This window comes from Pristiophorus japonicus, chromosome 14 (assembly GCF_044704955.1).
Source record: "Pristiophorus japonicus isolate sPriJap1 chromosome 14, sPriJap1.hap1, whole genome shotgun sequence".
Taxonomy (NCBI): domain Eukaryota; kingdom Metazoa; phylum Chordata; class Chondrichthyes; family Pristiophoridae; genus Pristiophorus; species Pristiophorus japonicus.
The window spans coordinates 17,823,818-17,849,667 of record NC_091990.1 but is presented as its reverse complement, the minus strand read 5'-3'; the positions used below and the strand labels follow the sequence as shown (position 1 = coordinate 17,849,667).

General features: G+C 43.3%; 1 protein-coding gene across 1 annotated transcript; it reads left to right on the top strand.

The window, feature by feature from the left end:
* Positions 1–144: 144 nt before the first annotated feature.
* On the top strand, positions 145–24,796 carry snrnp40 (small nuclear ribonucleoprotein 40 (U5)). The gene is made up of 10 exons (XM_070898418.1): positions 145–320; positions 9,475–9,604; positions 12,024–12,117; positions 12,971–13,136; positions 15,892–16,014; positions 18,794–18,914; positions 20,685–20,767; positions 21,327–21,388; positions 22,064–22,167; positions 24,251–24,796. The coding sequence occupies exons 1-10, from the start codon at positions 216–218 to the stop codon at positions 24,298–24,300; spliced, it is 1,038 nt and encodes a 345-aa protein (XP_070754519.1). The 5' UTR covers positions 145–215; the 3' UTR covers positions 24,301–24,796.
* Positions 24,797–25,850: the final 1,054 nt, after the last annotated feature.

Below are 25,850 nucleotides of genomic sequence, written 5' to 3'. Positions count from 1 at the left end.
AGCATTGACCAATCGGCGTGCAAGCATGAGCGGGTGCCGGCCATTCCGGCAGCGATTGACGTAGAGATCAGCCTATGGTAGTAGAGATGAGGCGGGATGAGGCCGGGCCACCCAATGAGGAAGCGCGTTGTTGGCTGGTGGGTGGCCTCAGCGACGCGGCGGCAGGGTTCTGAGTCTTCGAGCCGGCGGTGAGGGGGGAATCGGCGGCGGACACGATGATCGACCAGAAGCGCAAGGCGCAGGAAATGGCGCTGGTGCAAGCCAAGCGGCCTCGCAATGAGCCGCCGGCCGCGGCACCCCAGCAGGCCGTGCTGCAGGCGGTGAGTGGCGTTGGATAGTGGCTCCAGCAGACCGGGCCTACACAGTGGAGAGGAAGCACCTATTTCCTCTCGGAGCGGTCAATCACCAGAGGACAGAGATTTAAAGTAGTTGGTAGAAGGTTCAGAGGAGAGTTGAGAACTTCTTTCACCCAGAGGGGTCTGAAAGGGTGGTAGAGGCAGAAACCCTCATCGCATTTAAAAAGTACTTGGATGTGCACTTGACATGAACCTACAGGGCTACGGACCAAGAGCTGGAAAGTGGGATTAGGCTGGGTAGCTCTTCTTTGGCCAGCACAGACGTGATGGGCTGAATGGCCTCCTTCTGTGCTGTAAATTTCGAACATTCTAATTCGTGGTTTGAGCCTTTCGGTGTGGCGGTGGCGTCATCACACAGCATCCTGAAAGAAAAAGATTTGCAGTTATATAGTGCCTTTGAGGGCCTATGGATGTCCAAAAGTGCTTTACAGCCAATGTAGTATTTTTGAACATAAGAACATGAGAAATAGGAGCAGGAGTAGGCCATTCGGCCCCTTAAGCCTGCTCTGCCATTCAATAAGATCATATCTGATCCTGGCCTCAACTCCACTTCCCTGCCCGCTCCCCCTTGACTCCCTTATCATTCAAAAATTGGTCTATCTCCACCTTAAATATATTCAATGACACAGGTTCCACAGCTCCCTGGGGTAGAGAATTCCAAAGATTCACGACTCTGAGAGAAGAAATTGCTCCTCGTTTCTGTCTTAAATGGGCCACCCCTTATTCTGAAACTATGCCCCCTAGTTCCAGATTCCCCCATAGGGGAAACACCCTCTGCATCTACCTTGTCAAGCCCCCTCAGTATCTTGTATGTTTCAATAAGATCACCTTTCATTCTTTTGAACTCCAATGAGTATAGGCCCAACCTCATTAACCTCTCTTCATATGACAACCCCTCATCTCAGTAATCAACCTCGTGAACCTTCTCTGAAATGCCTCCGATGCAAGTATAATCCTTCCTTAAATAAGGGGACCAAAACTGTACGCAGTACTCCAGGTGTGGTCTTACCAACGCCCTGTACAGTTGGAGTAGGACTTCCTTGCTGTTATACTCCATTCCCCATGCAATAAAGGCCAACATTCCATTTGGCTTCCTGATTATTTGCTGTACCTGCATGCTAACTCTTTGTTTCATATACAAGAACTCCCAGATCCCTCTGTACTGCATTTTGTAATCTCTCCCCATTTAAATAGTTTTTTTTAATTTTTCCTGCTAAAGTGGATAAGCTCACATTTTCCCACATTGTACTCCATCTGCCAAATTTTTGTCCACTCACTAAGCCTATCTATATACCTTTGTAGATTCTTTGCGTCCTCCTCACAACTTGCTTTCCCATTTATCTTTGTATCAGCAGCAAATTTGGCTACGTTACACTTGGTCCCTTCATCCAAGTCATTAATATAATTTGTAAATAGTTGAGGCCCCAGCATTGATCCCTGTGGCACCCCACTAGTTACAGTTTGCCAACCTGAAAATGCCCCATTTATCCCGGCTCTGTTTTCTGTTAGTTTGCCATTCCTCTATCCACGCTAATGTATTACCCCCAACCCCGTGAGCTCTCAGTTATGCAGTAACCTTTTATGTGGCACCTTATCGAATGCTTTCTCGAAATCCAAATATACCACATCTACTGGTTCCCCTTTATCCACCCTGCTCGTTACGTCCTCAAAGAACTCCAGCAAATTTGTCAAACATGATTTCCCCTTCATAAAACTATGCTGACTCTGCTTGACAGCATTTTGATTTTCTAAATGCCCTGCTATTACTACCTTAATGATAGACTGCAGCATTTTCCTAATGATAGATGTTAGGCTAATTGGTCTATAGTTTCCTGCTTTCTGTCTCCTGCCTTTCTTAAATAGATAGTGTTGTCACTGCTGTAATGTAGGAGTTGCATACTTACGCACAGCAAGTTCCCACAAACAGCAATGTGATAATGACCAGATCATCTTTATTTTAGTCATGTTGGTTGAGGGAAAAACATCGGCCAGACTCTCCTGCTGCTCTTCAAAATAGTAGCATGGGATCTTTTATGTCCACCCAAAAGAGCAGACAGGTTCTTGGTTTAACATCTCATTTGAACAACAGCATCTTCAACACTGCAGCACTCCCTTAGTACTACACTGGACTGTTAGCCTGGTTTCTTGTGCTCAATACTCTGGAGTGGGGCTTGAACCCACAACTTTCTGATTCAGAGGCAAGTGTGCTACCCACCGAGCCGCAGCTAAATGTCCATGTTTACTTTAATGTCAATGTGTACTATTAGAGCAAATTATTAGAATGACATTCAATGTGTCATCTAAAGGGCAAGTACCTCTGATAGTGCAGCAGTCCCTCAGTACTTGAATGGAGTGTTGGCCTGGACAATGAGCTCAAGTGCTGGAGCGGGGCTTGAACCCTCAACCTGTCCTGGCCAACCAGCAACATGACAAAAAATTATCTGATCCTTTTATCTTGTCATTTGTGGGTCCTTGCTGTGTGACTAAGATTCTAAAGTACTTCATTGGCTGTCAAGTGCTTTGGGACATCCTGAGAATGTAAAGGCACACTATAAATGCAAGTTTATCTGTTCTTTTGAGATGAAAGTGCCAGGAACTGAGGCAAATTGGTATAAGTCAGTTTTTAACAGCTATTTCTATCGTAGGATTTGGAAACGTTCATTTTTAAAGTTAGTAAGTTTTTTTTGTTGATAATTCACCTGGTGTGCATTTCCTGCATTTTATAGCAGATTTTCAGCATTCCCGAAACACAGTTTGCTACAGTATTCACCATTATTTGCTAACTTGAGTAATTGGAAACTGACTACTTTTATAGGAATCATGACCTGGATGTAGATTGAATTGAATAGCAGTGGGGTTAATATTTCCACAAACATGCAAAAGTGTTTCATTCTTTTCATGAGCCTACTTGTGTAGAAGTGTCATTACTCAGTACTTTTTGCATGTAGCCTCTTCATCAGAACTGACGTCGAATGAATGACTACTCCCAAGACATTAACCACCTTTTCTGTGTTCAGATATTGACAAACCCATTCCAGCACATTGTTTTTCTGTCAAATTTCTAGCATTTGCAGTTGTATTTTATTTTTTGTCATGGAGTGTATTGTGTTCCTAACACAGATGAGACTGCACACAGGGAGGTTAAAGTAACAGTGACCTCAGTCTTTATTAAGACACTCGAGTGAGGAACAGTCCTTGGGGGCCGGCTTATATACAGTGCTCCCAAGGAATGCTGGGATCCCTTGGGACTTCAGGGGATGCACTCCCTGGTGGCGGAACATGGGAGTGGATGCTTTACAGATACACAATATCACTTTCTCTCTTTTCCCCCCCCCCCCCCCAAGGTGAGGCGGTCGGGAGCCTTTCCTTCCATGGTGGACCGCTTCGGTACAAATGTCTGTTCTGGTGTGTTGGCTGTGCCCTTGCTGGGCTGGCGTGTTGTTAGCCCTGCTGGGTGAGCATGGCCTTGCTAGGCTGTTGGGCGTGATGGGTTTGATTTCCTGGTCTGGGGGTGGTGTCGTTGATCCTTTGGGTTTGTGTTGTGGGCTCGAAAAAGGTGGTGTCTGCTGTGGGTTGTTCAGGGAAGTCTGTGAACTGCAGCCTCGTTTGGTCCAGGTGCTTTCTGCAAATTTGTCCATTGTCTAGTTTGACTACAAACGCCCTACTCGCTTCTTCAACTATCACCGTGCCCGCGATCCACTTGGGACCCCGTCCATAGTTTAGCACATACACAGGTCATTCAGATCAATTTCCCGTGACACAGTGGCGCGACCATCGTTTACATTTTGTTGCTGCCGCCTGCTCTCTACCTGATCGTGCAGGTTGGGGTGAACCAGCGAGAGTCTGGTTTTAAGTGTCCTTTTCATGAGTAGCTCAGCCGGGGGCACCCCTATGAGCGAGTGGGGTCTCGTGCTGAGCAGTACTCGGGACAGGCGGGTTTGGAGTGAGCCTTCTGTGACTCGTTTGAGGCTCTGTTTGATTCTTTGTACAGCCCGCCCTGCCTGCCCCTTGGAGGCTGGTTTAAATGGGACCGAGGTGACATGTTTGATCCCATTGTGGGTCATGAATTCTTTAAATTCGGCACTGGTGAAACATGGCCCGTTGTCACTGACCAGTATGTCAGGCAGGCTGTGGGTGGCAAACATGGCTTTCAATGGTGGCGGTGGCAGTCCTTCCCGACATTATTTCTCATTCAATCCATTTTGAAAAAGCATCCACCACCACCAGGAACATTTTGCCGAGAAACGGGCCCGCATAGTCGACATGGATCCTCGACCATGGTCTGGAGGGCCAGGACCACAAACTTAGTGGTGCCTCTCTGGGCGCATTGCTTAACTGAGCACACGCTGCATCGCCGTACAGAGGTAAGTCAGAGTCGATACCGAGCCACCACATGTGGGATCTGGCTATCGCTTTCATCATTACGATACCCGGGTGTGTGCTGTGGAGATCCGAGATGAACGTCTCCCTGCCCTTTTTGAATAGCACTACGTGGTTACCCCACAACAGGCAGTCTACCTGAATGGACAGCTCGTTCTTTCGCCGCTGGAGCGGCTTGATTAGCTCTTGCATTTCAATGGAGATGCTGGCCCAGCTCCCATGTGGTACACAGTTTTTTTTACTAGGGACAGCAGAGGATCTTGGCTGGTTCAAGTCCCAATCTGGCGGGCTGTGACAGGTGATTTATCATTTTCAAATGCTATCATGACCAACAAGTCTGCAGGCTGCGCCACCATCAACAAGTTTGCAGGCTGCGCCATTTTCACCCCGGTGGTGGGCAATGGTAGCCGACTGAGAGCATCTGCACAGTTCTCGGTGCCTGGCCTGTGGCGGATGATATAGTTATACGCTGATAGCGCGAGTGCCCACCTTTGTATGCGGGCTGAGGCATTAGTATTGATTCCCTTGTTTTCAGCGAACAAGTATATGAGGGGCTTGTGATCGGTTTCCAGCTCAAATTTGAGGCCAAACAGGTACTGATGCACTTTCTTTACCCCGAACACACGCTAAAGCCTCTTTCTCAATCATGCTGTAGGCCCTCTCAGCCTTCACATGCTCCTGGAGGCATAGGCGACAGGTTGCAACTTCCCCGCAACGTTAGCTTGTTGTAATACACACCCGACTCCGTACGACGACGCATCACATGCTAGCACAAGTCTTTTACACGGGTTATACAATACAAGCAGCTTGGTGGAGCATAAAATGTTTCTGGCTTTCTCAAAAGCAATTACTTGTTTTTTTCCCCAAACCCAGTTCTCGCCTTTACGCAATAACACATGTAAGGGCTTTAACAGGGTGCTTAACCCCGTTAGGAAGTTACCAAAATAGTTGAGTCCCAGGAACGACTGCAGCTCCGTGACATTCTGTGGCTTGGGTGCGTTCCTGATAGCGCCTGTCTTGGCATCTGTGGGCCGAATGCCGTCTGCTGCCATCTTTCTCCCCAAAAACTCCACTTCTGTTGCCATGAAGACGCATTTCTACCTCTTCAGCCGCAGCTCTACGCAATCCATTCGCTGGAGGACCTCCTCCTGGTTTTGTAGGTGCTCGACGGTGTCCCGACCCGTGACCAATATGTCGTCCTGAAAGGCCACCGTGTGTGGTACTGACTTGAGTAGGCTCTCCATGTTTCTCTGGAAGATCGCTGCAGCCGACCGAATTCCAAACTGGCATCTGTTGTAGATGAACAGTCCCTTGTGCGTGTTGATGCAAGTGAGGCCCTTCGAAGACTCCTGCCAGCGTCGCAAATAGGTCGTCTGCCTTCGGTAGTGGGTATTGGTCTGTAGCGAGAAACGATTAATTGTTACTTTATAATCACCGCAAATCCTGACCGTGCCATCACTTTTGAGTACTGGAACAATCGGGCTGGCCCACTCGCTGAATTCTATTGGGGAGATGATGCCCTCACGTTGAAGCCTGTCCAGCTCGATTTCCACTCTCGCCCTCATCATGTGAGGTACCGCTCGCGCCTTGTGGTGGATGGGTCGTGCCTCTGGGACCAAGTGGATCCGCACCTTCGCCCCGGAAAAGTTTCCAATGCCTGGCTCAAAAAGGGAAGGAAATTTGTTAAGAACCTGGGTACATGAGGCCTCATCGACATGTGATAGCACTCGGATGTCATCCCAGTTCCAGCGGATTTTGCCCAGCCAGCTCCTTCCAAGCAGTGTGGGGCCATCGCCTGGGACAATCCAGAGTGGCAGTTCGTGCACCGTGCCCTCGTGGGTGACCTTGACCATGGCGCTGCCCAGGACAGTGATAATCTCTTTGATGTACGTTCTCAGTTTTGTGTGGATGGGGCTCAGGGCTAGTCTGAGTGCCTTGTTGCACCACAGTCTCTCAAACATCTTTTTACTCATGATGGATTGGCTAGCGCCAGTGTCCAGTTCCATGGCTACGGGTAAGCCATTCAATTTTACATTTAGCATTTTCGGTGGACATTTCGTCGAAAATGTGTGCACCCCGTGTACTTCAGCACCTGCCTCCTCTCTCTCAGGCTCGAAATTGCTTTGATCCACCATGGGACCGATCTTCCTCTGCCACGTGGTGGTTAGCAGGGGCAAGCTCGTTGGAGGTGCCCCATTGTTCCACAGCTCTTGCAAACATACCCTTTGAAGCGGCATGAATAGGCTGAATGGAAGCCTCCACAACGCCAGCAAGGTGTGAATTGCCTTGCATTCATCCTTTGTTGCGGACTCAGTCATCTGGGTCACCTGAGGCCTACTGGCAGTTGCAGACTCGTGGTTTCTGCCCTGTACATTTCTGCTCGCAAACACAGTTCCAGTTAAGTTATGAACATTGCTCGCACTTGTGTGCTGAGAGATTTGTTTGGGGTTGTCACTGGTGGACATAAACGCCTGTGCTATTGCAATGGCCTTACTGAGGGTCGGTGTCTCTACAGTCAAAAGTTTTCGTAGGATGGTCTCGTGGCCAATGCCCAGAACAAAAAAGTCTCTGAGCATTTGCTCCCAGTAGCCATCAAACTCACATTGTCTGCAAGTCACCTTAGCTCGGCGACGTAGCTCGCCACTTCCTGACCTTCAGATCACTGGCACATGTAGAACCGATACCTCGCAATCAACACGCTCTCCCTCGGGTTAAGATGCTCCCAAACCAGTGTACATAGCTCCTCATACAACTTATCTGTGGGTTTCACCGGGGCCAGAAGATTCTTCATGAGGCTGTCGGTCAGTGCCCCGCAGACCGTGAGGAGGACCGCTCTCCTTTTTGCAGCGCTTCCTTCTCCGTCCAGCTCGTTGGCTACAAAGTACTGGTCTAGCCATACGACATAGGCTTCCCAGTCCTCACCCTCCCGAGAACTTCTCCAGGATGCCCACAGTTTGCTGCATCTATGTGTTAGATTCGTATACTCGTCGCCAGTTATTGTGTTCCTAACACAGATGAGGCTACACACAGGGAGGTTAAAGTAACAGTGACCTCAGTCTTTAATAAGACACTCTAGAGTGAGGAACAGGCCTTCGGGGGCCGGCTTATATACAGCGCTCCCAAGGGATGCTGGGATCCCTTGGGACTTCAGGGGATGCACTCCCTGGTGGCGGAACATGCTTTACAGATACACAATAGAGTTACTATTAGATTTTTGCAGCAATTTGATTATCGCTCAGCAGCTGAGTTGCTGGAGTGCAAAAAGGGTGGTATATTTTCTCTCCGGATTATTGGTTGCTTCTCGAGCCCTTTGTTTGGTCATGGGGGTGAATTTCACAGGTTATATTTGAACTTGAACGATATAGTAAAGTGAGTTTAAACAATGGGTAGTGTAATGCTTTTTATAATTTTTATGGGGAAACCTCCAACATAGCCTCTTCAAAAAATGGTTTATTTTCCAAATTTCAAACTAGCTCAGTCACATGATCAATGCCAAAGAGAAAATTTGGCTCTTTGGGAGGATTTTATAGAGCATAGTCCTTCTGTCACCCCACAGTGGCATCTGTACCTAGTGATCCATAACACACATGCCCTAACTGCCCATGAGCCACGTGCAACACTTGTAGCCCAGTGATGCTCAGTGGTAGCATTCTTGCATCTGAGTCAGAAGGTCCTGGGTTCAAGTCCCACTCCAGAGACTTGAGCACATAGTGTAAGCTAACACTTAGTGCAGCACTTACTCTGTACTGCACTGGTCAGTGGTGCCATCTTTCAGATAAAACATGGCGAGAAAGCAGGAATGGGGTACTGAAGTTGTATATTCAGCCATGATCTCATTGAATGGCGGTGCAGGCTCGAAGGGCCGAATGGCCTACTCCTGCACCTATTTTCTATGTTTCTATTAAACTGTGATGTCTACCTTCACAAGTGGACTATTTGAAGAAGTGCAGGGGAGTTCTCCTGGTGTCCTGGCTATGTATCCCTCAACACTAAAACATATCTGGTTGTCGTTGCTATTTGTGGGAATCTTGCTTTGTGCAAGTTGGCTTCCTTGTTTCCCTACGTTGTAATAGTCACTGCACTTCAAAAGTACTTCGTTGGCTGTTAAGTGTTTTGAGTTGTCCAGAGGTTGTAAAAATCACGATGCAAATGGAAATTCTTTATTTCTATTTACACTTATATTTCTTGTTGTCTGATTTGTCCTGTTTGAATGTTGTGGGATGGGGGCAAAGAAAGGCCTGCACTTGGCAAGTTGCCTAATTAATGGGTAAATCATAAACCACAACACCAAGATTTGTTCGGATCAGAAACTGATAATGTGATTTATGGGGAACATGGATTTAAAATTTACACCTGGCCTGAAGGCTTCATGATGTGCACTTTTATGGTCCATAAGGATATAAAGCTGGGACACCCCTGTCCTAATGCTCGGTGTTTGGGTATTTTGTTTTTCCTCTGGCAATTTAATTTGAGGCGTGTTGCAATTCTGGTCCCAGCTGTGGCTGTAATATGGTGATTGTTGGGGTGCAGCAGGGTAAGCTCTGGTTTCTAAATGTTGTACTGATATAAAATGGATCAGCAGAATGTGTGTATTGGTTCCAGTTTTGCTGGTGGGTGTCCTGTGGCAAGTATTTACATTTGAGTTGAGTTCGTATTGGGCTTTTATTTGGGGGCGGAGCAACGGAGGGATATCCATAATGATGTAGTTTCCTCTTTTGCTTTTATGCCAATCATTTAGGGTCCCCCAAGGACATCAAATCTTCAAGCTCCTATAATGCTTCTAACAGGTCACGAAGGAGAGGTTTATTGCTGTAAGTTCCACCCGAACGGAGCAACACTGGCATCCGCAGGATTTGACCGACTCATATGTAAGTGAGAGAGACTACTTTATCTTAGTTTCTGTTTTCAACCATTTTCAGTCACACAGGCTATGGTACTTGGCATAGTCGTTATAAGTAAACTTGAATTACTTTGGAACTGTTTATTATACAAGGTCATGATTTTGTTAATGGTGTTGCAGTTGTTTGTCCCATTATACTAATGACAGACGAAGTTCAAAATGCCATCCTTTGGTGATGGTACAGTAAAGTGTAAAGTCATCCACTTTGGGAAGTGGGAAGTCATCCACTTTGGATCCAAGAAAGACAAATCAGAATACTTTCTTAATGGCGAATGACCAGAAAGTGTGGAGGAGCAAAAGGATTTATGTTTCCATGTACACACATTACTAAAAGTTAGTGCACAGATATAAAAAGTAATCAAAAAAAGCTAATGGAATTTTGGCCTTTATCTCAAGGTAATTGGAATTCACGATTGAGGAAGTGATGCTTTATTGCCTTGGCCAGACCCAATCTGGAGTATTATGTTTAGCTTTGGGCCCCGCATCTCGGAAAGGATATGTTGGCCTTAGATGGGGTACATCACAGAATCACCAGTGTGATGCCAGGATATAAAGGGTTAAAATAGGAGGATTGGTTGCAAAAACTTGGTTTATATTCCCTTGAGTTTAGACGGTTGAGGGGTGACCTAATTGAGATGTTTAAAATTATAAAGGGATTCAATGGGGTATATATAAACTATTTCCTCTGATGAGGGAATCAATAACAAGGAGGTCCAATCCCAAAATTAGAGCTCGTCCATTCAGGAGTGAAATCTGAAACCACTTTCCCACATACAGGGTAGTGGAAATCAGGAACTCTCCTTCCCCCAAAGGACTGTGGAGGCAATGTTCCCTGTAAGCTGCCCTTTAGAACATAAATAGGAGCAGGAGTAGGCTATCGAGTCTGCTCCACATTTCAATAAGATCATGGGCTCGGCTCCACTTCCCTGCCCGCTCCCCATCACCCTTTACTACCTTGTTCTGCACAGCCTGTTTCTTTTAATGCGCTATCCCTTGAAATTTCTGCACGTGCGGCAATGTTCTCTGTAATTTATATTTGGGTGTGCGACCCCTTTAAAGGGCTGCGCAGCCCATTCAAACTGCCACACATCACGGTTTCTCCAGTCAGCGTGGGAGCTTCAACCAGCTCTATGGGAACATCGATGCACGGCCTGTGTGGGACCTTTCAGATTACTGCACGGTCCTGCGTAGCTGAGAAGGAACATTGTGTTGTTGGTGGGTCAATTGACTTTTTTAGGACTGAGATTTTTGACACGCAAGGGTATCAAGGAATATTGATCAAAGGTGGGTAAATAGAGTTGAGGTACAGATCAGCCATGGACTGATTGAACGGCAAAATAGTCTTGAGGGGCTGAATGGCCTGCTCCCAATCCTATGTTCCTATGATATATAAAATGTTCATGTTCTGCTCATTTGAACTTTTAAAATACTCAGCAGTGCAAGTGTAAGGCTTTGTTCTTTCCAACTAAGGTTGTGTCTGGAGCGAATATTTTGAGCTGTATCTATCTTTGATGATGATCGTATTGGGACTAGTTTGAGGTCATGAATTGTGCAGCACACAAAAGCTGAAATGAAATCTTTCCTGTATCGTATTTGAAATAAACATTAAATATCCCAAATGGCAATATTGTATTTGTATTGTGCTATCCTCGGAGCAGTGAGCCATTGATCCTGAGCTCGATTGCCAGGTGTTGAGTCAAAATAAACATTTTGAGGCATCGATTCTGCTTCAGGGCAACACTTGCTCGTGATATTAATACTGGCTGTAGAGGTGGATTTGTTGGCAGTACCTCCTGTACTGTATTCCTAATAGGGAAGTTTGTAAATATATTAAATTGGTTCCACTATAGAAAGCAAATGTTACTGATCTGTTAAAATCTGTAAAAATGTTGTCAGTTGAAGCCATCCCTGATGATTTTAAGATGACTGTCGCTGCTGGAAATTAGAAACAAAAACAGAAAATGTTGGAAACGCTCACCAGTTAGGCAGCATTTGCGGAGAGCAGAGCGAAGTTGATGCAATGTGTGGACCCGTCATCAAACGTTACATAGTATTTACAGCACAGAAACGGGCCGTTCGGCCCAACTGGTCCCTGCAGGTGTTTATGCTCCACATGAGCCTCCAAACGTTAACTCCCCTCCGCAGATGATGTTGCCTGATCCGCTGTGTTACCTGTATTTTCAGTTTTTGTTAAAGTTTAAAATAGCCATTTGTTAACATTTCTTCTCTTCGCCTGGTGGCCCTAAAAAACGTTTTATTCTTCTCGTGAGAAAGCTTGTGATTTAGAGTCAACACATTGCAAACTTTTTTAATGCTTTGAAAAGTCCACAAAGGCCATGTGTGTTTTACGGCCCTTGATGTTTTTGTGCCTTGCTCTCTCTCCCCAGTGTTATGGAATGTGTATGGAGACTGCGATAACTATGCTACATTGAAAGGCCACAGTGGAGCGGTCATGGAATTGCATTATAACACAGATGGCAGGTACTGTAATATTTAAGAGAGCTGATTTGTTTTTTGACTAAAGAAATGATTGTGTTCTATGAAAACGTACAATATGGTATTTCTTTGAAATTTGGGTCCCACTAGCTAGGTTGCAATCGTCTTTTGCAGTCCTTTATGTTCCTGTGCTCCTTTGAGAAAGTGTTATAATTTTAATGAGAATGACTCGATGCTTTGCCATTGGTCTTAACCTCTTAGTTTTCTATGTATCTGGTATTGTCGAACAGTTTGGTGCTCCTCAGAATGGACGAACCAAATACACCATCCTACACACTTTTTCCCCTTCTTATCCTTACTATGTTGATTTCACCATCTCCCACTTTAACTCATTCTTTCCATGGATCTCAAAATTATAGACTGACTCAGCCTCTGTCTTCCCTTCCTCCCACAATCTGCAGGTCTTTAAATTTGGAGTCATCTAACCACTCTAGTTTATCTCTACTCTTCTTTCCCACGTTGGTGTCCTTGCCTCTTCACCTTTGAATATAAACCATATTTGCATGCCATCTATTCTCATCTCTGCTAGTCTAAACTGGATGCTTGCCTGGATACTTCAGGGAGGTTGAGATGTGGGCTGCGGCAGTGACCAGTAATTGATACTGTGTGGTAAATGCAGGCAGAAAGAGGAAGCAAAAATAACTAGATTTCGCTAAAATGAAGTAAAATAAAATAAGCCGAGTTTATAAATTTAAAAAAAACTATGAAGATTATACTCTTTCCCCTGCCCCCATCCACCCCAATTTAAAACCTGGTTTAATGTTCACGGAATTACTTTGTTGATCTAATGTTTTGAGGCTGTCTTGCATTTGGGTTAATCTTTCTGCTTTGTCTTCAGCATGCTTTTTTCAGCATCAACAGATAAAACTGTCGCAGTGTGGGACAGTGAAACAGGCGAAAGAATCAAGAGATTGAAAGGCCACACTTCCTTTGTGAATTCATGTTACCCAGCCAGACGGGGACCACAGTTGGTCTGTACAGGAAGCGATGACGGAACCGTAAAGGTGATTGCAATTTAATATCGGGGCATAATGCGTCTTTCTAGCCTAGTGGTTCACGGGCTTAAAAACTGAAGGGTTAATTCAGAAATTCGAAAGCAAAAACTTGTAAGAATTAAAATATCCTGGCAAGGACTGAGCAGCTACCAGTATAACTATATTACCCTCGCCTTTGGATAGATGTGTTTGACAGGGGGTGAAGCTCTGCCAATGGCTCAATGTGTTTATCCAGTGAATAGCTGAGTCAGACAAACCAGGAATGTCGCAGGTTCAGCCTTGGGTCCGTGCTAAATTTGCAAATTTGAGCCGGGGCTGCAGTTGCGTGGTTAGCATTGGCTTCAGTGCCAGGACAAGGGAGAGAGAGAAGGGTTGCCAGAATTTCTGTTCCTGATTGCCATCTCGTTACTTCTTGCTAGAAAGTATGTGTTCGGTGAGAATGGGATCTGGCTGGCTATGTCACCTTATCCCATTGACAACCCCTGTCTAGCCTTATACATTAAGAGTTGCCATTTGAACAGGTACCGGAAGGTTGTGGAGCTGGACCCCAGAAAAGGTCAGTGCCTTCAGGAGAGGACCAAAAATTGAAAGTCAAGGGGCTATAGGGGGGGAGGAACTTAACACAATCACAATCACTAAAGAGGTGGTACTCAGTAAGATAATGGGATTAAAGGCAGATAAATCCCCTGGACCCGATGGCTTGCATCCTAGGGTCTTAAGAGAAGTAACGACAGGGATTGTGGATGCATTGGTTGTAATTTACCAAAATTCTCTGGATTCTGGGGAGGTCCCAGCAGATTGGAAAACTGCAAATGTAACGCCCCTATTTAAAAAAAGGAGGCAGACAAAAAGCAGGAAATATAGACCAGTTAGCCTAACAGCTATGGTTGGGAAAATGTTGGAGTCCATTATTAAAGAAGCAGTAGCAGGACATTTGGAAAAGCAAAATTCGGTCAGGCAGAGTCAGCATGGATTTATGAAGGGGAAGTCATGTTTGACAAATTTGCTGGAGTTCCTTGAGGATGTAACAAATAGGATGGATAAAGGGGAACCAGTGGATGTGGTGTATTTGGACTTCCAAAAGGCATTTGACAAGGTGCCACATAAAAGGTTACTGCACAAGATAAAAGTTCACTGGGTTGGGGGTAATATATTAGCATGGATAGAGAATTGGCTAACTAACAGAAAACAGAGAATCAGGATAAATGGTTCATTCTCTGGTTGGCAACCAGTAACTAGAGGGGTGCCGCAGGGCTCAGTGCTGGGACCCCAACTATTTACAATCTATATTAACAACTTGGAAGAAGGGACTGAGTGTAACGTAGTCAAGTTTGCTGACTATACAAAGGTGGGAGGAAAAGAAATGTGTGAGGAGGACACAAAAAATCTGCAAAAGGATATAGACAGGCTAAGTGAGTGGGAAAAAATTTGGCACATGGAGTATAATGTTGGAAAGTGTGAGGTCATGCACTTTGGCAGAAAAAAATCAAAGAGCAAGTTATTATTTAAATGGAGAAAGATTGCAAAGTGCCGCAGTACAGTGGGACCTGGGAGTACTTGTGCATGAAACACAAAAGGATTGTATGCAGGTACAGCAAGTGATCAGGAAGGCCAATGGTATCTTGGCCTTTATTGCAAAGGGGATGGAGTATAAAAGCAGGGAAGTCTTGCTACCAACTATATAAGGTATTGGTGAGGCCACACCTGGAATACTGCGTGCAGTTTTGGTTTCCATATTTACGAAAGGATATACTTGCTTTAGTTCACTGGGTTGATTATGGGGATGAGGGGGTTGACTTATGAGGAAAGGTTGAGTAGGTTGGGCCTCAACTTATTGGAATTCAGAAGAATGAGAGGTGATCTTATTGAAACATATAAGGTTATGAGGGGGCTTGACAAGGTGGATGCAAAGAGGATGTTTCCACTGATGGGGGAGACTAGAACTAGAGGGCATAATCTTAGAATAAGAAGCCGCACATTTAAAACCGAGATGAGAAATTTCTTCTCTGAGGGTTGTAAATCTGTGGAATTCGCTGCCCCAGCGAGCTGTAGAAGCTGGGACATTGAATAAATTTAAAACTAAAATAGACAGTTTCTTAAACGATAAGGGGTTATGGTGAGCGGGCGGGGAAGTGGAGCTGAGTCCATGATCAGATCAGCCATGATCTTATTGAATGGTGAAGCAGGCTTGAAGGGCCGTATGGCCTACTCCTGTTCCTATTATGTTCTTACGTTGGTCAAATTGCATGCACATGTTATGTAAATAAAACCCTAGCCTGGTGGTATAGTTGCTGAAATTTGAAAAACATGATGTGAAAAGGTGCGTAAGGAAAGTCGTATTTTTTTAAATGGAAATGTACACATTGTTCATGGGGCACTTCCAAAGGATAATGTTAAAATTGCCATCTTTCAGCATAGTACAATATATGTTACTCCCATAAATTGTTGACATGAGATGCTGCTTATGGACAAAAATAAAGAAATTCTCTCCTTGTAAAACACTCTCTACTACAAAAACTGAGACAGGTTGACAGTTTGGGCTCTTTGTCTCTTCTCTCTCTCTCTCCTTTCCTTCCCTCCACTCGTGCTCTCCTTTCCCACCTCACTTATTTTGTTGCTCGCTCATTTGCTCTCCCCCCTTTTTCTCCTATCTTTCTCTTCTCTATCCATTGTTGTCTCTGTCTTATTCTCTTTTGTCATCTGTATTTAAAAAAAAAATATATATATGTTTCTACATCTAAATTGCATTTTTTCTGTACCCCAGCTATGGGACATCCGGAAGAAGGCTGCTATCCATACATTTCAGAACACGTACCAAGTACTAGCGGCAACATTTAATGACACAAGTGACCAGATTATCTCTGGTGGTATCGATAATGATATTAAGGTAAGATACTCCTTCTAGAGTGAATAATTCATTAGCCACATGTAAGTGTAAAATTGAACTAATCAACAAAAAATGGCATTGCCGAGTTTTAGAATCGCTATTAAAATATAAAGCTGCAATATTTTTGGATAAAATGAATTTATTTTTCTCTTTGTTCCCCTGGGGTCAATTTCAGGAAGGCGCAGGTGTGTAGTTGAATGCTAACCTGTGGTCTTTGCCCCTGGGTTTAACAGGTCGGCTTCTTTAGCAATGGCCTATTGACCAGATTTGACCTGGTGGTCCTGAGAGAGATGTTTTATATGGATTCAGTTTATAGGCACCGCTGCTTTATATGGGAATACATATCCCAAGGTTTGTGAACCCTTTGGAGACCTCCTGACATATTGATCAACTGATGCTCCCAACTTGTTCAAAAGTGGGCCCTCTGATACTGTGTCTGCTGACAAAGAACCTCACTGATGTGAAATCAGGGAGCAAATTGTACAGTATCTGTTTTTGCTTTTAGTCCTGACTCTCTTCAGAGTTGGTAGTGCTGTGGTTGGCACTAAATCATTGTTAGTAAACCAGTACCTCACCTGACTATTTTGTAGTGGATACTTTTAGCAGGGTTGCCAAACACTCACATGCATCAGATTATGGCAAAACTTTTATCTGCTGTTCACTTTCTAGAATAGACTAGTGAAGTTCTGTTGTTCGAGACCTGAGTGATAGCCAACGATCCTCCAGTGTTCTGGTTCTGCTAAAATGACAATGGTGGTGGTTATTGGAACCTATTGTGCAACTATTGATACCTGGTAGGAGAACCTGTCTTTTTTTTTTTTAAGGGTGTTCTTTATTTCTTCTCAGTTTTATTTTCTAGGGGTGTTGGCTCCTTGATTGAAGTATAATTTTTCCAATAGCTCGCCCAAGTGGCCATTCTTGATGTGCCGATAGGCTACTCAGCTGTACTGTGTGTCACAGCTGAGTCTCATTCTGTTCTCACCCAGCATCGACACATGGACATTTCCAGTAGGGGTTAGTAGGGAGGGACCCGGACCAGGAGCACTGGCCAATTTTTCCTTTTTCTCTTCTTCAAACCATGGTGTGGCTCTGTGGGCAATTGTGGCATCCAGCTAAGGTCAACTACATCAGCACAGGCTGGAAATCACACGATTTTCCTGGCCTGCATGGCTCAGCCACTTACAGGATAACTTCACTGAACATTGGGGGAACTTAGATTTTGAGCTTTGTGAGGTAGCCTGAAAAATCAACTCCTAATAAAGCTCTATCTCTGCATTTATGATTTATATCCTGTTCTCCTTTTTAAAGTCACGGACTTTGACTGCTCTTAAATTCCTTGTTTTCATCATTTTTGAAAAGTAATCCCACTTTTGATTTTGGCTAGACCAACTTCTCTCGTCTCAGAATCAGGAAAATGGTATAGCTGGGAAGCTGTGTCTGATGTCTTAACCTCCTTGGGTGGTTTTATTATGTACTAAAAAAATACATTTTTATCTGAGGATTTTGGTTTATTGGATTCTTTAATGCTGGTCACAAAGTTAACATTGGTTAATGCGAGCTCTTTCTGCCAGCTGCAGAGAATATACTTTATGGCTTGATATACCAAAAGCATCTGGGGGGAAAAAGAGTAGTCAAACATCTTAATACCTGTTAAATGCAGAGCATTAAGCATATTCAGTCTTAAGCTATGTCCCTGATAGTTGCCAGGAGCAATGCTAATTTCCTGAAATCACAAATTGATCTAAGTGGTTGGAATAGAATTTCTCCAATCAAGCTATTCAATTCAAGCATTCTCAATGATATCCTCGGATATTTTTTAAGTAATGTTTGACCGCTATATCTGAGCTAAAGATGAGTTCAATTTGAGGGGCATGACCGCAATTCTTTGTGATCCATTCGACTGACACTCTCTATAGCCGAGTTTCCAGTTGTAGGCTTGAGTTTGGCCCAGTGATAAGCTCACAAATCAGCCTGGAGCTGTCAGACATGAGAGTCAGAGGACTTTGTAGTAGCAAGGAACCCTGTAAGAAGTAAACAACTAGATTTGGGATGGGAGAAAATTGGCATGGGGAAAATAATTTCCTATATTTATCCTGGGCATCTTGAATACAATTTATCCTCAAAGTTTATTTGAGGTTTGAAATGTTTGGGGTGGGGGTGGAATATGCAAATAATTGTGTAACCTTACTCGTTCACTCTTAATTTGTTTACCCTTCACTACTGCTTTTAAATGAAAAAGAACAGGGGGAAAATGGGATGAATGAAGGAATCCCAGAAGATTCCTGGATTTGAACATCTTAAGGGGCTCATGGCCTGTGCTCCTTTCTTCCCCTTGGGCCTTATTGTTTATGATAAACCTCATTCTAAGAATGAGATCATTCAGAATGTTTGCCAGAAATGAGGAGTTCATGCATCAATTGTTTTGCAAATAGATATTGTCTAGGGTGAGTTTACACAGGTTGAGAACGTTGGTAATAAAGGACATGTGAGATAGCCAGTGAGTAACTCTATAACATGTCTGATGTAGGCTTGTAAAATATCAGGGAAACTTGCACATTCTGACACAAACTGCACAAATCGGAGTATAACTTTTCAAAATACATAGTAGAAGTTCTTAATAATTGCAATGCAGCAAACTCCAAAAATAAAAATAAATCTCTGCTGTGGTTAATTTTGAAACGCTTTTTAATTTTACATATACTTGTACCTAGATATTGTTTGTGGCGTGCCTCTTAATGACTTGAAATTATTTTTAAAGTTCAACTTTTTTTCTTGTTAGGTTTGGGACCTGCGACAAAACAAGTTAATTTATACCATGCGTGGTCATACAGACTCTGTGACTGGTTTGGCTCTAAGTGGAGATGGCTCTTACCTTCTATCTAATTCTATGGACAATACAGGTAATAAGTGTGTGTGTGTTTTAAAGGAGGATGGAAGTGGTTAATTATTGTGTTCTATTTAAGACCGAGGGCTAGAAATTCGGTTCTCAGCTAAAAGACTTAATTTTTTCACCAAAATTACAGTTCTCGCTTCGCTATCGCTATCAGGCCGGAAGTTCAACCTTTAATGTGCGCAGCGGTAAAAATCGGTGTCGTATGAGGATTCGTGGCGCAAACTGCGATCCTCACCAACTTTAGTCCGAGGCCGATACCACTGCAAGTTGGGCCTTGGGAAGGCGGGAAAACACCAAAAATAAATTTGGGGGGGGGGTGGAAATGTATGAAACATTTACAAGACACTTATCTATCGAATCGTTAAAAAAGAATGAAAAAATAAAAACTTTAACTTACCTTTTTTGCAGGTCCTCGTACTTACCACTGCTCCAAGGACTGCAACGCAGTTTTTTACATGTCGGTATTTTTCACGCAAAATACGGGTGCGCAGAGAGCCAAATTTTTGGCGCAAACGCTATTTCGAGTCTTGCTCCTTTCCCCACGGGTATTTGAAAACCGCCACCGCAAAACGTCACCCAAATTCCCGCCGACTGTTTTTTCGCCAAATCTGGTGAAATATCCCCAAAAAAATGATCGCATAGTCGGCGGATTTCTAGCCCCGAGAGTATTAAATAATCAGATTAATTAAATAGGACAGGAGGTAACAGATCTGATTCCTTTAGACCTTTTGGAAGAGTGATAATGTCTAGAAAGTCCTAACTTGCAGTCATTTAATGCCTTATCACGTCCTCTGCGTGTCCCAAAATTACTTCACGTGCATTGAATTAACTTTAAAATTGTAGTCACTGTTGTTAAGAAGACAAATGTCTCAGCCAATTTTCACACAAGATCCCACAAACAGATAATCATAGAATGATACAACACAGAAGGAGGCCATTTGGCCCATCATGCCTGTACCATCTCTTTAAAAGATCTATCTAATCTCTCTCTCCTCTTTCCCCATAGCCCTACAGATTTTGTGTTCAAGTCTATACCCAATTCCCTTTTGACTGTTACTTTTGAATCTGCTTTCACCACCCTTTTGGGCAGTGCATTCCCGATCATAACAACTCTAACATTGGTCAGGACACAGAGTTCCCTGCTCCTTTTTTGAATCATTCAATGGGGACAGATGGACATGATGGTGCTTCCAGCAAGTACTGTACTGAAATATCAATCTAGATTATGCACTGAGGTCCTAGAGTAAGGCTTGAACCAACATCTGTCTGTTAGATGTTCTAGTTCACACACTCGCACACACACACACTTAACAGGGCTCCCCTCATAGTGATCAGGAATGGAGACCCTGGCTAGTTTTGTGGGGCTTGCTGGATAGTGATAAGGAATGGGAACTGTAGTTGGATTTTTCCTAATGCACAGCCATTAAGGCCAATTAAGCTCCACTAACAATGCCCCAGCTGAGATTGGCTAACTCAACACGGATCAGGGGATCAGGGATTGCACCTGGGAACTTACAGCTGTGTGTGGTTTGTCTGTAATTAGCTGAACCATTGGGGGAAGCTTTTCTGGGTTTTATTTTTACCATTGAGGTTATTGTGCATTAAGTTAATTGAGTGAAGATTGATGCAAGCCACATAATAAACCATGGCGCATGAGGCTGATGAGGCTCTCTTATTTGTATTAGTTCTGCCTTCCAGTTAGCAGAAAGGGTATGTTTCTAAATCAGAAGAAAAGTTAATTGCCAAAACATTATGATTTTTGTGATTGGATTTACAGTGCGAGTCTGGGATGTGCGTCCATTCGCTCCAAAAGAGAGATGTGTGAAAATATTCCAGGGTAACGTGCATAACTTTGAAAAGGTAGGGACTATTTTTTGAATTAAAGCTGTGTCTTAACTTGGTAAATCAAAAAGAACATGAGTATTTAGAAGACTGCAGTGGCACTTGCATGTTCTGCTTGAGAATAATGCTTCCCTATGAGGCAGGAATGCTGTCTGTGGTGTGGTGTATGCAACGGTCATACTAAGTAGCATTTTGTGCTTTCTCTGGCAACGTAAAATGAAGCACAATGAAAATGAGGACATTTTATAGTTCTTTATGTTTATCAAGTGGTTATAGTAGCTTGAAAAGTTCAACAAAGATTATTCATTTCTAAGCTGATAATGATGGCAAATGCAGAAGACCATAATGTTGGAGTCATTTAGTGTATAATGAATAATTTAGTGCAAGTTGCCAGCCTCACTGGGATAATTTGGTATGGGAAGTGTGTTGGTCCAGCAGTGGGTAAGCTTTTGGGTTGGGAGTTGCAGACCAGTGTTGCATTACCTCAGCATTAACATGTCTTCCCCCCCCCCCCCCCCTCCCCCCAGTAGTATGTTGTCCTCTTGTGCCAGACTTGACATTATACAATTTCTTGCAGAACCTCTTGAGATGTTCATGGTCAACTGATGGGAGCAAAATAGCAGCTGGATCTGCTGACAGGTAAATATTGTTTCATGAGCACTTTGATAATAAATGTGTGATTAATAAATCTTTTGAAAGAAATGGATGATCATTCATATGCATTTTGTATGTTTATGTGTCCACTCGCTGATTTGACTGATGAATTTTATGATGGGTCAGGAGATGTGAATCTTGGAATACGTCGTCTCCCTTTGATAACTTCTAATTTAATAACTTTACTTCATTGTATTTGAAACCTCCTTTATTGAATGTCAAGGATGATGTGTGCAGGAAATTGTTTAAACATGGATTCTATGGAGAAATGAAATTTACCCTTTGAGGGGAAAAAAATGGTGTTAACTTAATGCCGCAACAGCTTCATATGACTTCGGAATTGTTCATGGCCTAGTAACATACGTTGTGCCAAAAGTCTACAGATTCTAAATCTGATCTTTTTAAAAGAGGTAGGGAGCATGGCAGGGAATGCTCTCTGAAAATAATGCAGCCATACTCACGAGCTATGGTGTCATATTAAGATCATTTGTTTTCCTGCAGTACAACTCTACATATTCCTGTGGATTACATTAATTTACAGAAGCACCTTGGGATGCATTACTATGTTAAAAGGCACTATCCAAATGCAAATTGTTGTTGAAGATCATTTGAAAAAACATTAAACCCATCAGCACTAAGGGATTGCATTATTTCTTTAAGGTTTGTTTATGTCTGGGATACAACGTCACGAAGAATCCTGTATAAATTACCAGGACACGCAGGCTCAGTGAATGAGGTGGCATTTCATCCTGAAGAACCAATCAGTAAGTGTCTTGCTGAGGGCAACAATCTAAAACTCAGGATAGATATAATTACTACTAACACTTCATTAGAAACAGAAAATGCTGGAATTACACAGGTCACTCAACATCAGCAAAGGGAAAAGACAGCCTATGACATTTCGGGTGTGTGTACCATTCAGTAGGCTGAGCGATAAAGCGTACACACTGAAAAAGTTAACCTATCTTTTTTTTTTTCTTTTTAGAGGTTGACTGAACAGCTATGTATTTCCAGAATTTTCTGTTATTTGTACATTTCAATAGCATTCTTCATGTACAGGCCGATGTCTCAATTCATTTTAAGGAGGAGAAGGGAAAAGTGGCTACCAACCCAAAGGGAAAATCAGGAAATAAGTTAAGGGATGGGAGACCAAAGTATGTTTTGAAGAGCGGAGTTGACAAGGCAGAGAGATTTGGGGAAAATGTTCCAGGAGGCATAATGGCTGAAAGAGCATCTGCTGATGGCGGAGAGTAATCATGGGGCAAGGAATAGATCAGTATAAAGGTGTGAGCAAGCATGTACAGCTGGTGAAGGTTGGTGAGTTGAGCAGGGGCAAAGACACTGGACTTTAGATCTACATTGTATATTCAAGGCCTGCTGAGGAGCTCAGACTTGCAATCTAATACTGATGCTGTGCATCCTGTTTTCATAATATCTTCAAAAACTTCATATTCATGGTTCTTCAACAAATACGATTTAAAATCACAGCTATGTCTCTTTCTAATCTCAAATTACATAATGATATTGTGATTCTAATATGCTTGATTTAAATATTATTGGCCATTTATCTCATTTGCTATTTATGCCATCTTGCTATGACCTGCCTTTGGTGATCCAGTAGTGCACTACTTCAGCCAGAATGCCTCCAGTTGAGTATAATGGCTGCCAGTTCAACACCAGAGAGGTTGGGCCAAGCCAAGGAAACCTACTCTTGAGTGCCTAACCACGCATCTCAACATAAGTGGCATAAGGGACGGACTGAAGTTCTGCCCCCTGCAAGTCCCTGCAGATGCTGGTGGTTTGGGTCGGAATCTGGCATTGTGTTTTACCCATTATATTTTTCTTTCTCTCTCTCTCTCTCTCTCTCTCTCTCTCTCACACCACTACACCACTCAGCTTGTTTCTGTCGGCTTAACGTAATTGATTGCACTCTTGCCTCGAGGCAGAAGGTTGTGGGTTCAAACCACTCTATGGACTTGAGCACATAATCGAGGCCAACACTTCAGTGCAGCATTGAGGGAGTGCTGCATTGTTGGAGGTGCCATCTTTCAGATGCGTTAAACTGTGGTTGCAAAATATCACAAAAGCAGGGAGTTCTTCCGGTATCTTGACTTCTAACACAGATTGTCTGGTCACTTCAGATTGTTTGTGGGATCTTGCTGTAATTCATTGGCTGTGAAGTGCTTTGGAACATCGCAACATGAAAGATGCTATGTAAATGTGTGCTTTTCCTTGTGTTTTTCTTTCCAGATTTGTAAAAGATGCTGTAATATGTTCTAACTGCTCGATCTCATCCCGTTGCATCACACACAGTTTGTTTATAAAACTTTACTTAAAATCCCCAGGTAGTACTGTAATTACTATTAACCATGGTTGGGAAAACAAACTCATAACTGATTTGTCCTTTCTGAATATTTTATGGAGGCAGATGTAATCTAATCATTTTAGTGAAAATGAAGATGTTATCGAGCTGGTTGAAGAATTAGGGAGATGTTTCAACTTTGTCTTTGTGATGTATTTGACGTTTCACCAGAGGCACTTTGTTGGCAGCCTTTCTGCTGGAATTACGAACCTCACTAGTGACCATGGCCATGGGTTATTAAATTGTGAACTAGTGCACAAATCTTGTGGCTCTAATAATGTCCACAGGTTTTTTTTTGTTGTACATTGGGACTTTTTTTTCCCCCTGCCTTCTAACCAGGAGTACTTGAAAGCAGATTGGTATATTGGGTGGGATATTTCAGAACAAAGACTGGGGTGCAATTTTCTAATTTAAATATAACTGCTTCTAGCATCTGAGGTAAAATGTAGCTTGACAGAAATCTAATTTTTTTCTTATTCCAACAGTTCTTTCGGCATCCAGTGACAAAAGACTATACATTGGGGAGATACAGTAAAGAGGGAACAGTTCGTGCAGAGGAACTCGTCTGACTTCAACTGGCAGCTGCTCAGAAAATGTCCAATTACCAGAGAAAAAAAGTAATGCTGTTAATTAAGAAAATATGTATATATATTTGACAACTATGTTCCCTGTAAGCTTGTTAGTTTCCGCACCTGCACGGTATTTACAATGGAGAAGCCAGTGAGCCTTGGGTCGCGCAGCTTCGAGGGAACACTGCTTGACAACTGACCCAACCATGGGTAGTTTTAATGCATGTTTCCTGACGTGGCAATCAGCCTGGCTGTTTTTGAAGGTCTGGACCAGTTTGTATCGTTCTTGTAGAGAGCGTTGTGAGTGCAGACTTTGCTGCAGAATCTGAATCTACACCATTTGTACTTGTAAAGTCGGGCCTGTGTACGGTTTTATATCATGGCTGTACAGACCGTTTATATTTTGGGTTTTTTTTATATTCAAAAGAAATAAATTGACACTTCTTTTGCTTACAACTGTCACTGGAAATGGAAAGTGTCCTAACTTTTTTCTGTTTGGCCTGTAATTCATGTTGTCTCTTCTCCAAGTATCAAACAGTTAAATACATATATACTGTTATATGGGTTACACTTATTCTCAAAGTTTTACATTTCTGAATACTTAACCAATTACTTGTTTGAGACTAGTAGTTGAATATAATCATTTCCTGTTTTTTTTTGTGCCCAGTGCTGGAAGGGAAATACCTTCATAATTTCATATATCTTTAAATGTTATTAGGATAAAGTTAAATTTTACTCTGATATAGTTTAATTTTAAAAATCAAATCTGAGCAGCCAGCTATCTTATACAGTACCACTGAATTTGCATAACCTTGGTCGGTGATTCTGGTAGTTTTGCTGGGATTGGCCCTGCACTGCCCCTAGGTGAGAGGTCTTTGTCATTTCAGTACCCATGATGGTAGCTCCAGCACTGGTGGTACATCTCGGGTGCCCACAAGTTCACAGGCACGAATATCAAATGCCTGCTACTGTCTGGAGTGAGTGCCGGATCCCAAGAAGATTAACCATCCCTTGGTCTCCTTCATAGGGGACCAATACTATCAATGGAAGAACATTTTTGGATGATCTGGCTTTGGAGATCCAGTAGTGCTTTACTTCAGCCAAGATAGCAGCCTCTTCTTGAGTGTACTGGTGGCAAGTTCAACACCAGAGAGGCTGGGGTCAAAGAAACACCCGCTTTGGAGTCCTTAACCACGCCCCGTTTCATGGGCTGAAGTACTGCCCCGTTTCACGGGCTGAAGTACTGCCCCTTACAAGACCCAGCAGATACTGGCAATATGGTTGGGATCTGGCATAGCCAAGTCTTGGTCTATTTGCCAGCCTTTCTGCCACACTCCTGAATTCATGCATGTCTGAGCAAAGGCAGCTATATTCATTCTCGGCGACCAGCGTGTGGACTATGAAGAGCCTCATTATTATCATCATCATTGGCAGTCACTCAGAATCGAGGAAGACTTGCTTCCACTCAAAATTAGTCCTCGAGTATCTGAACAGTCCAATAAGAGAACCGCAGTTC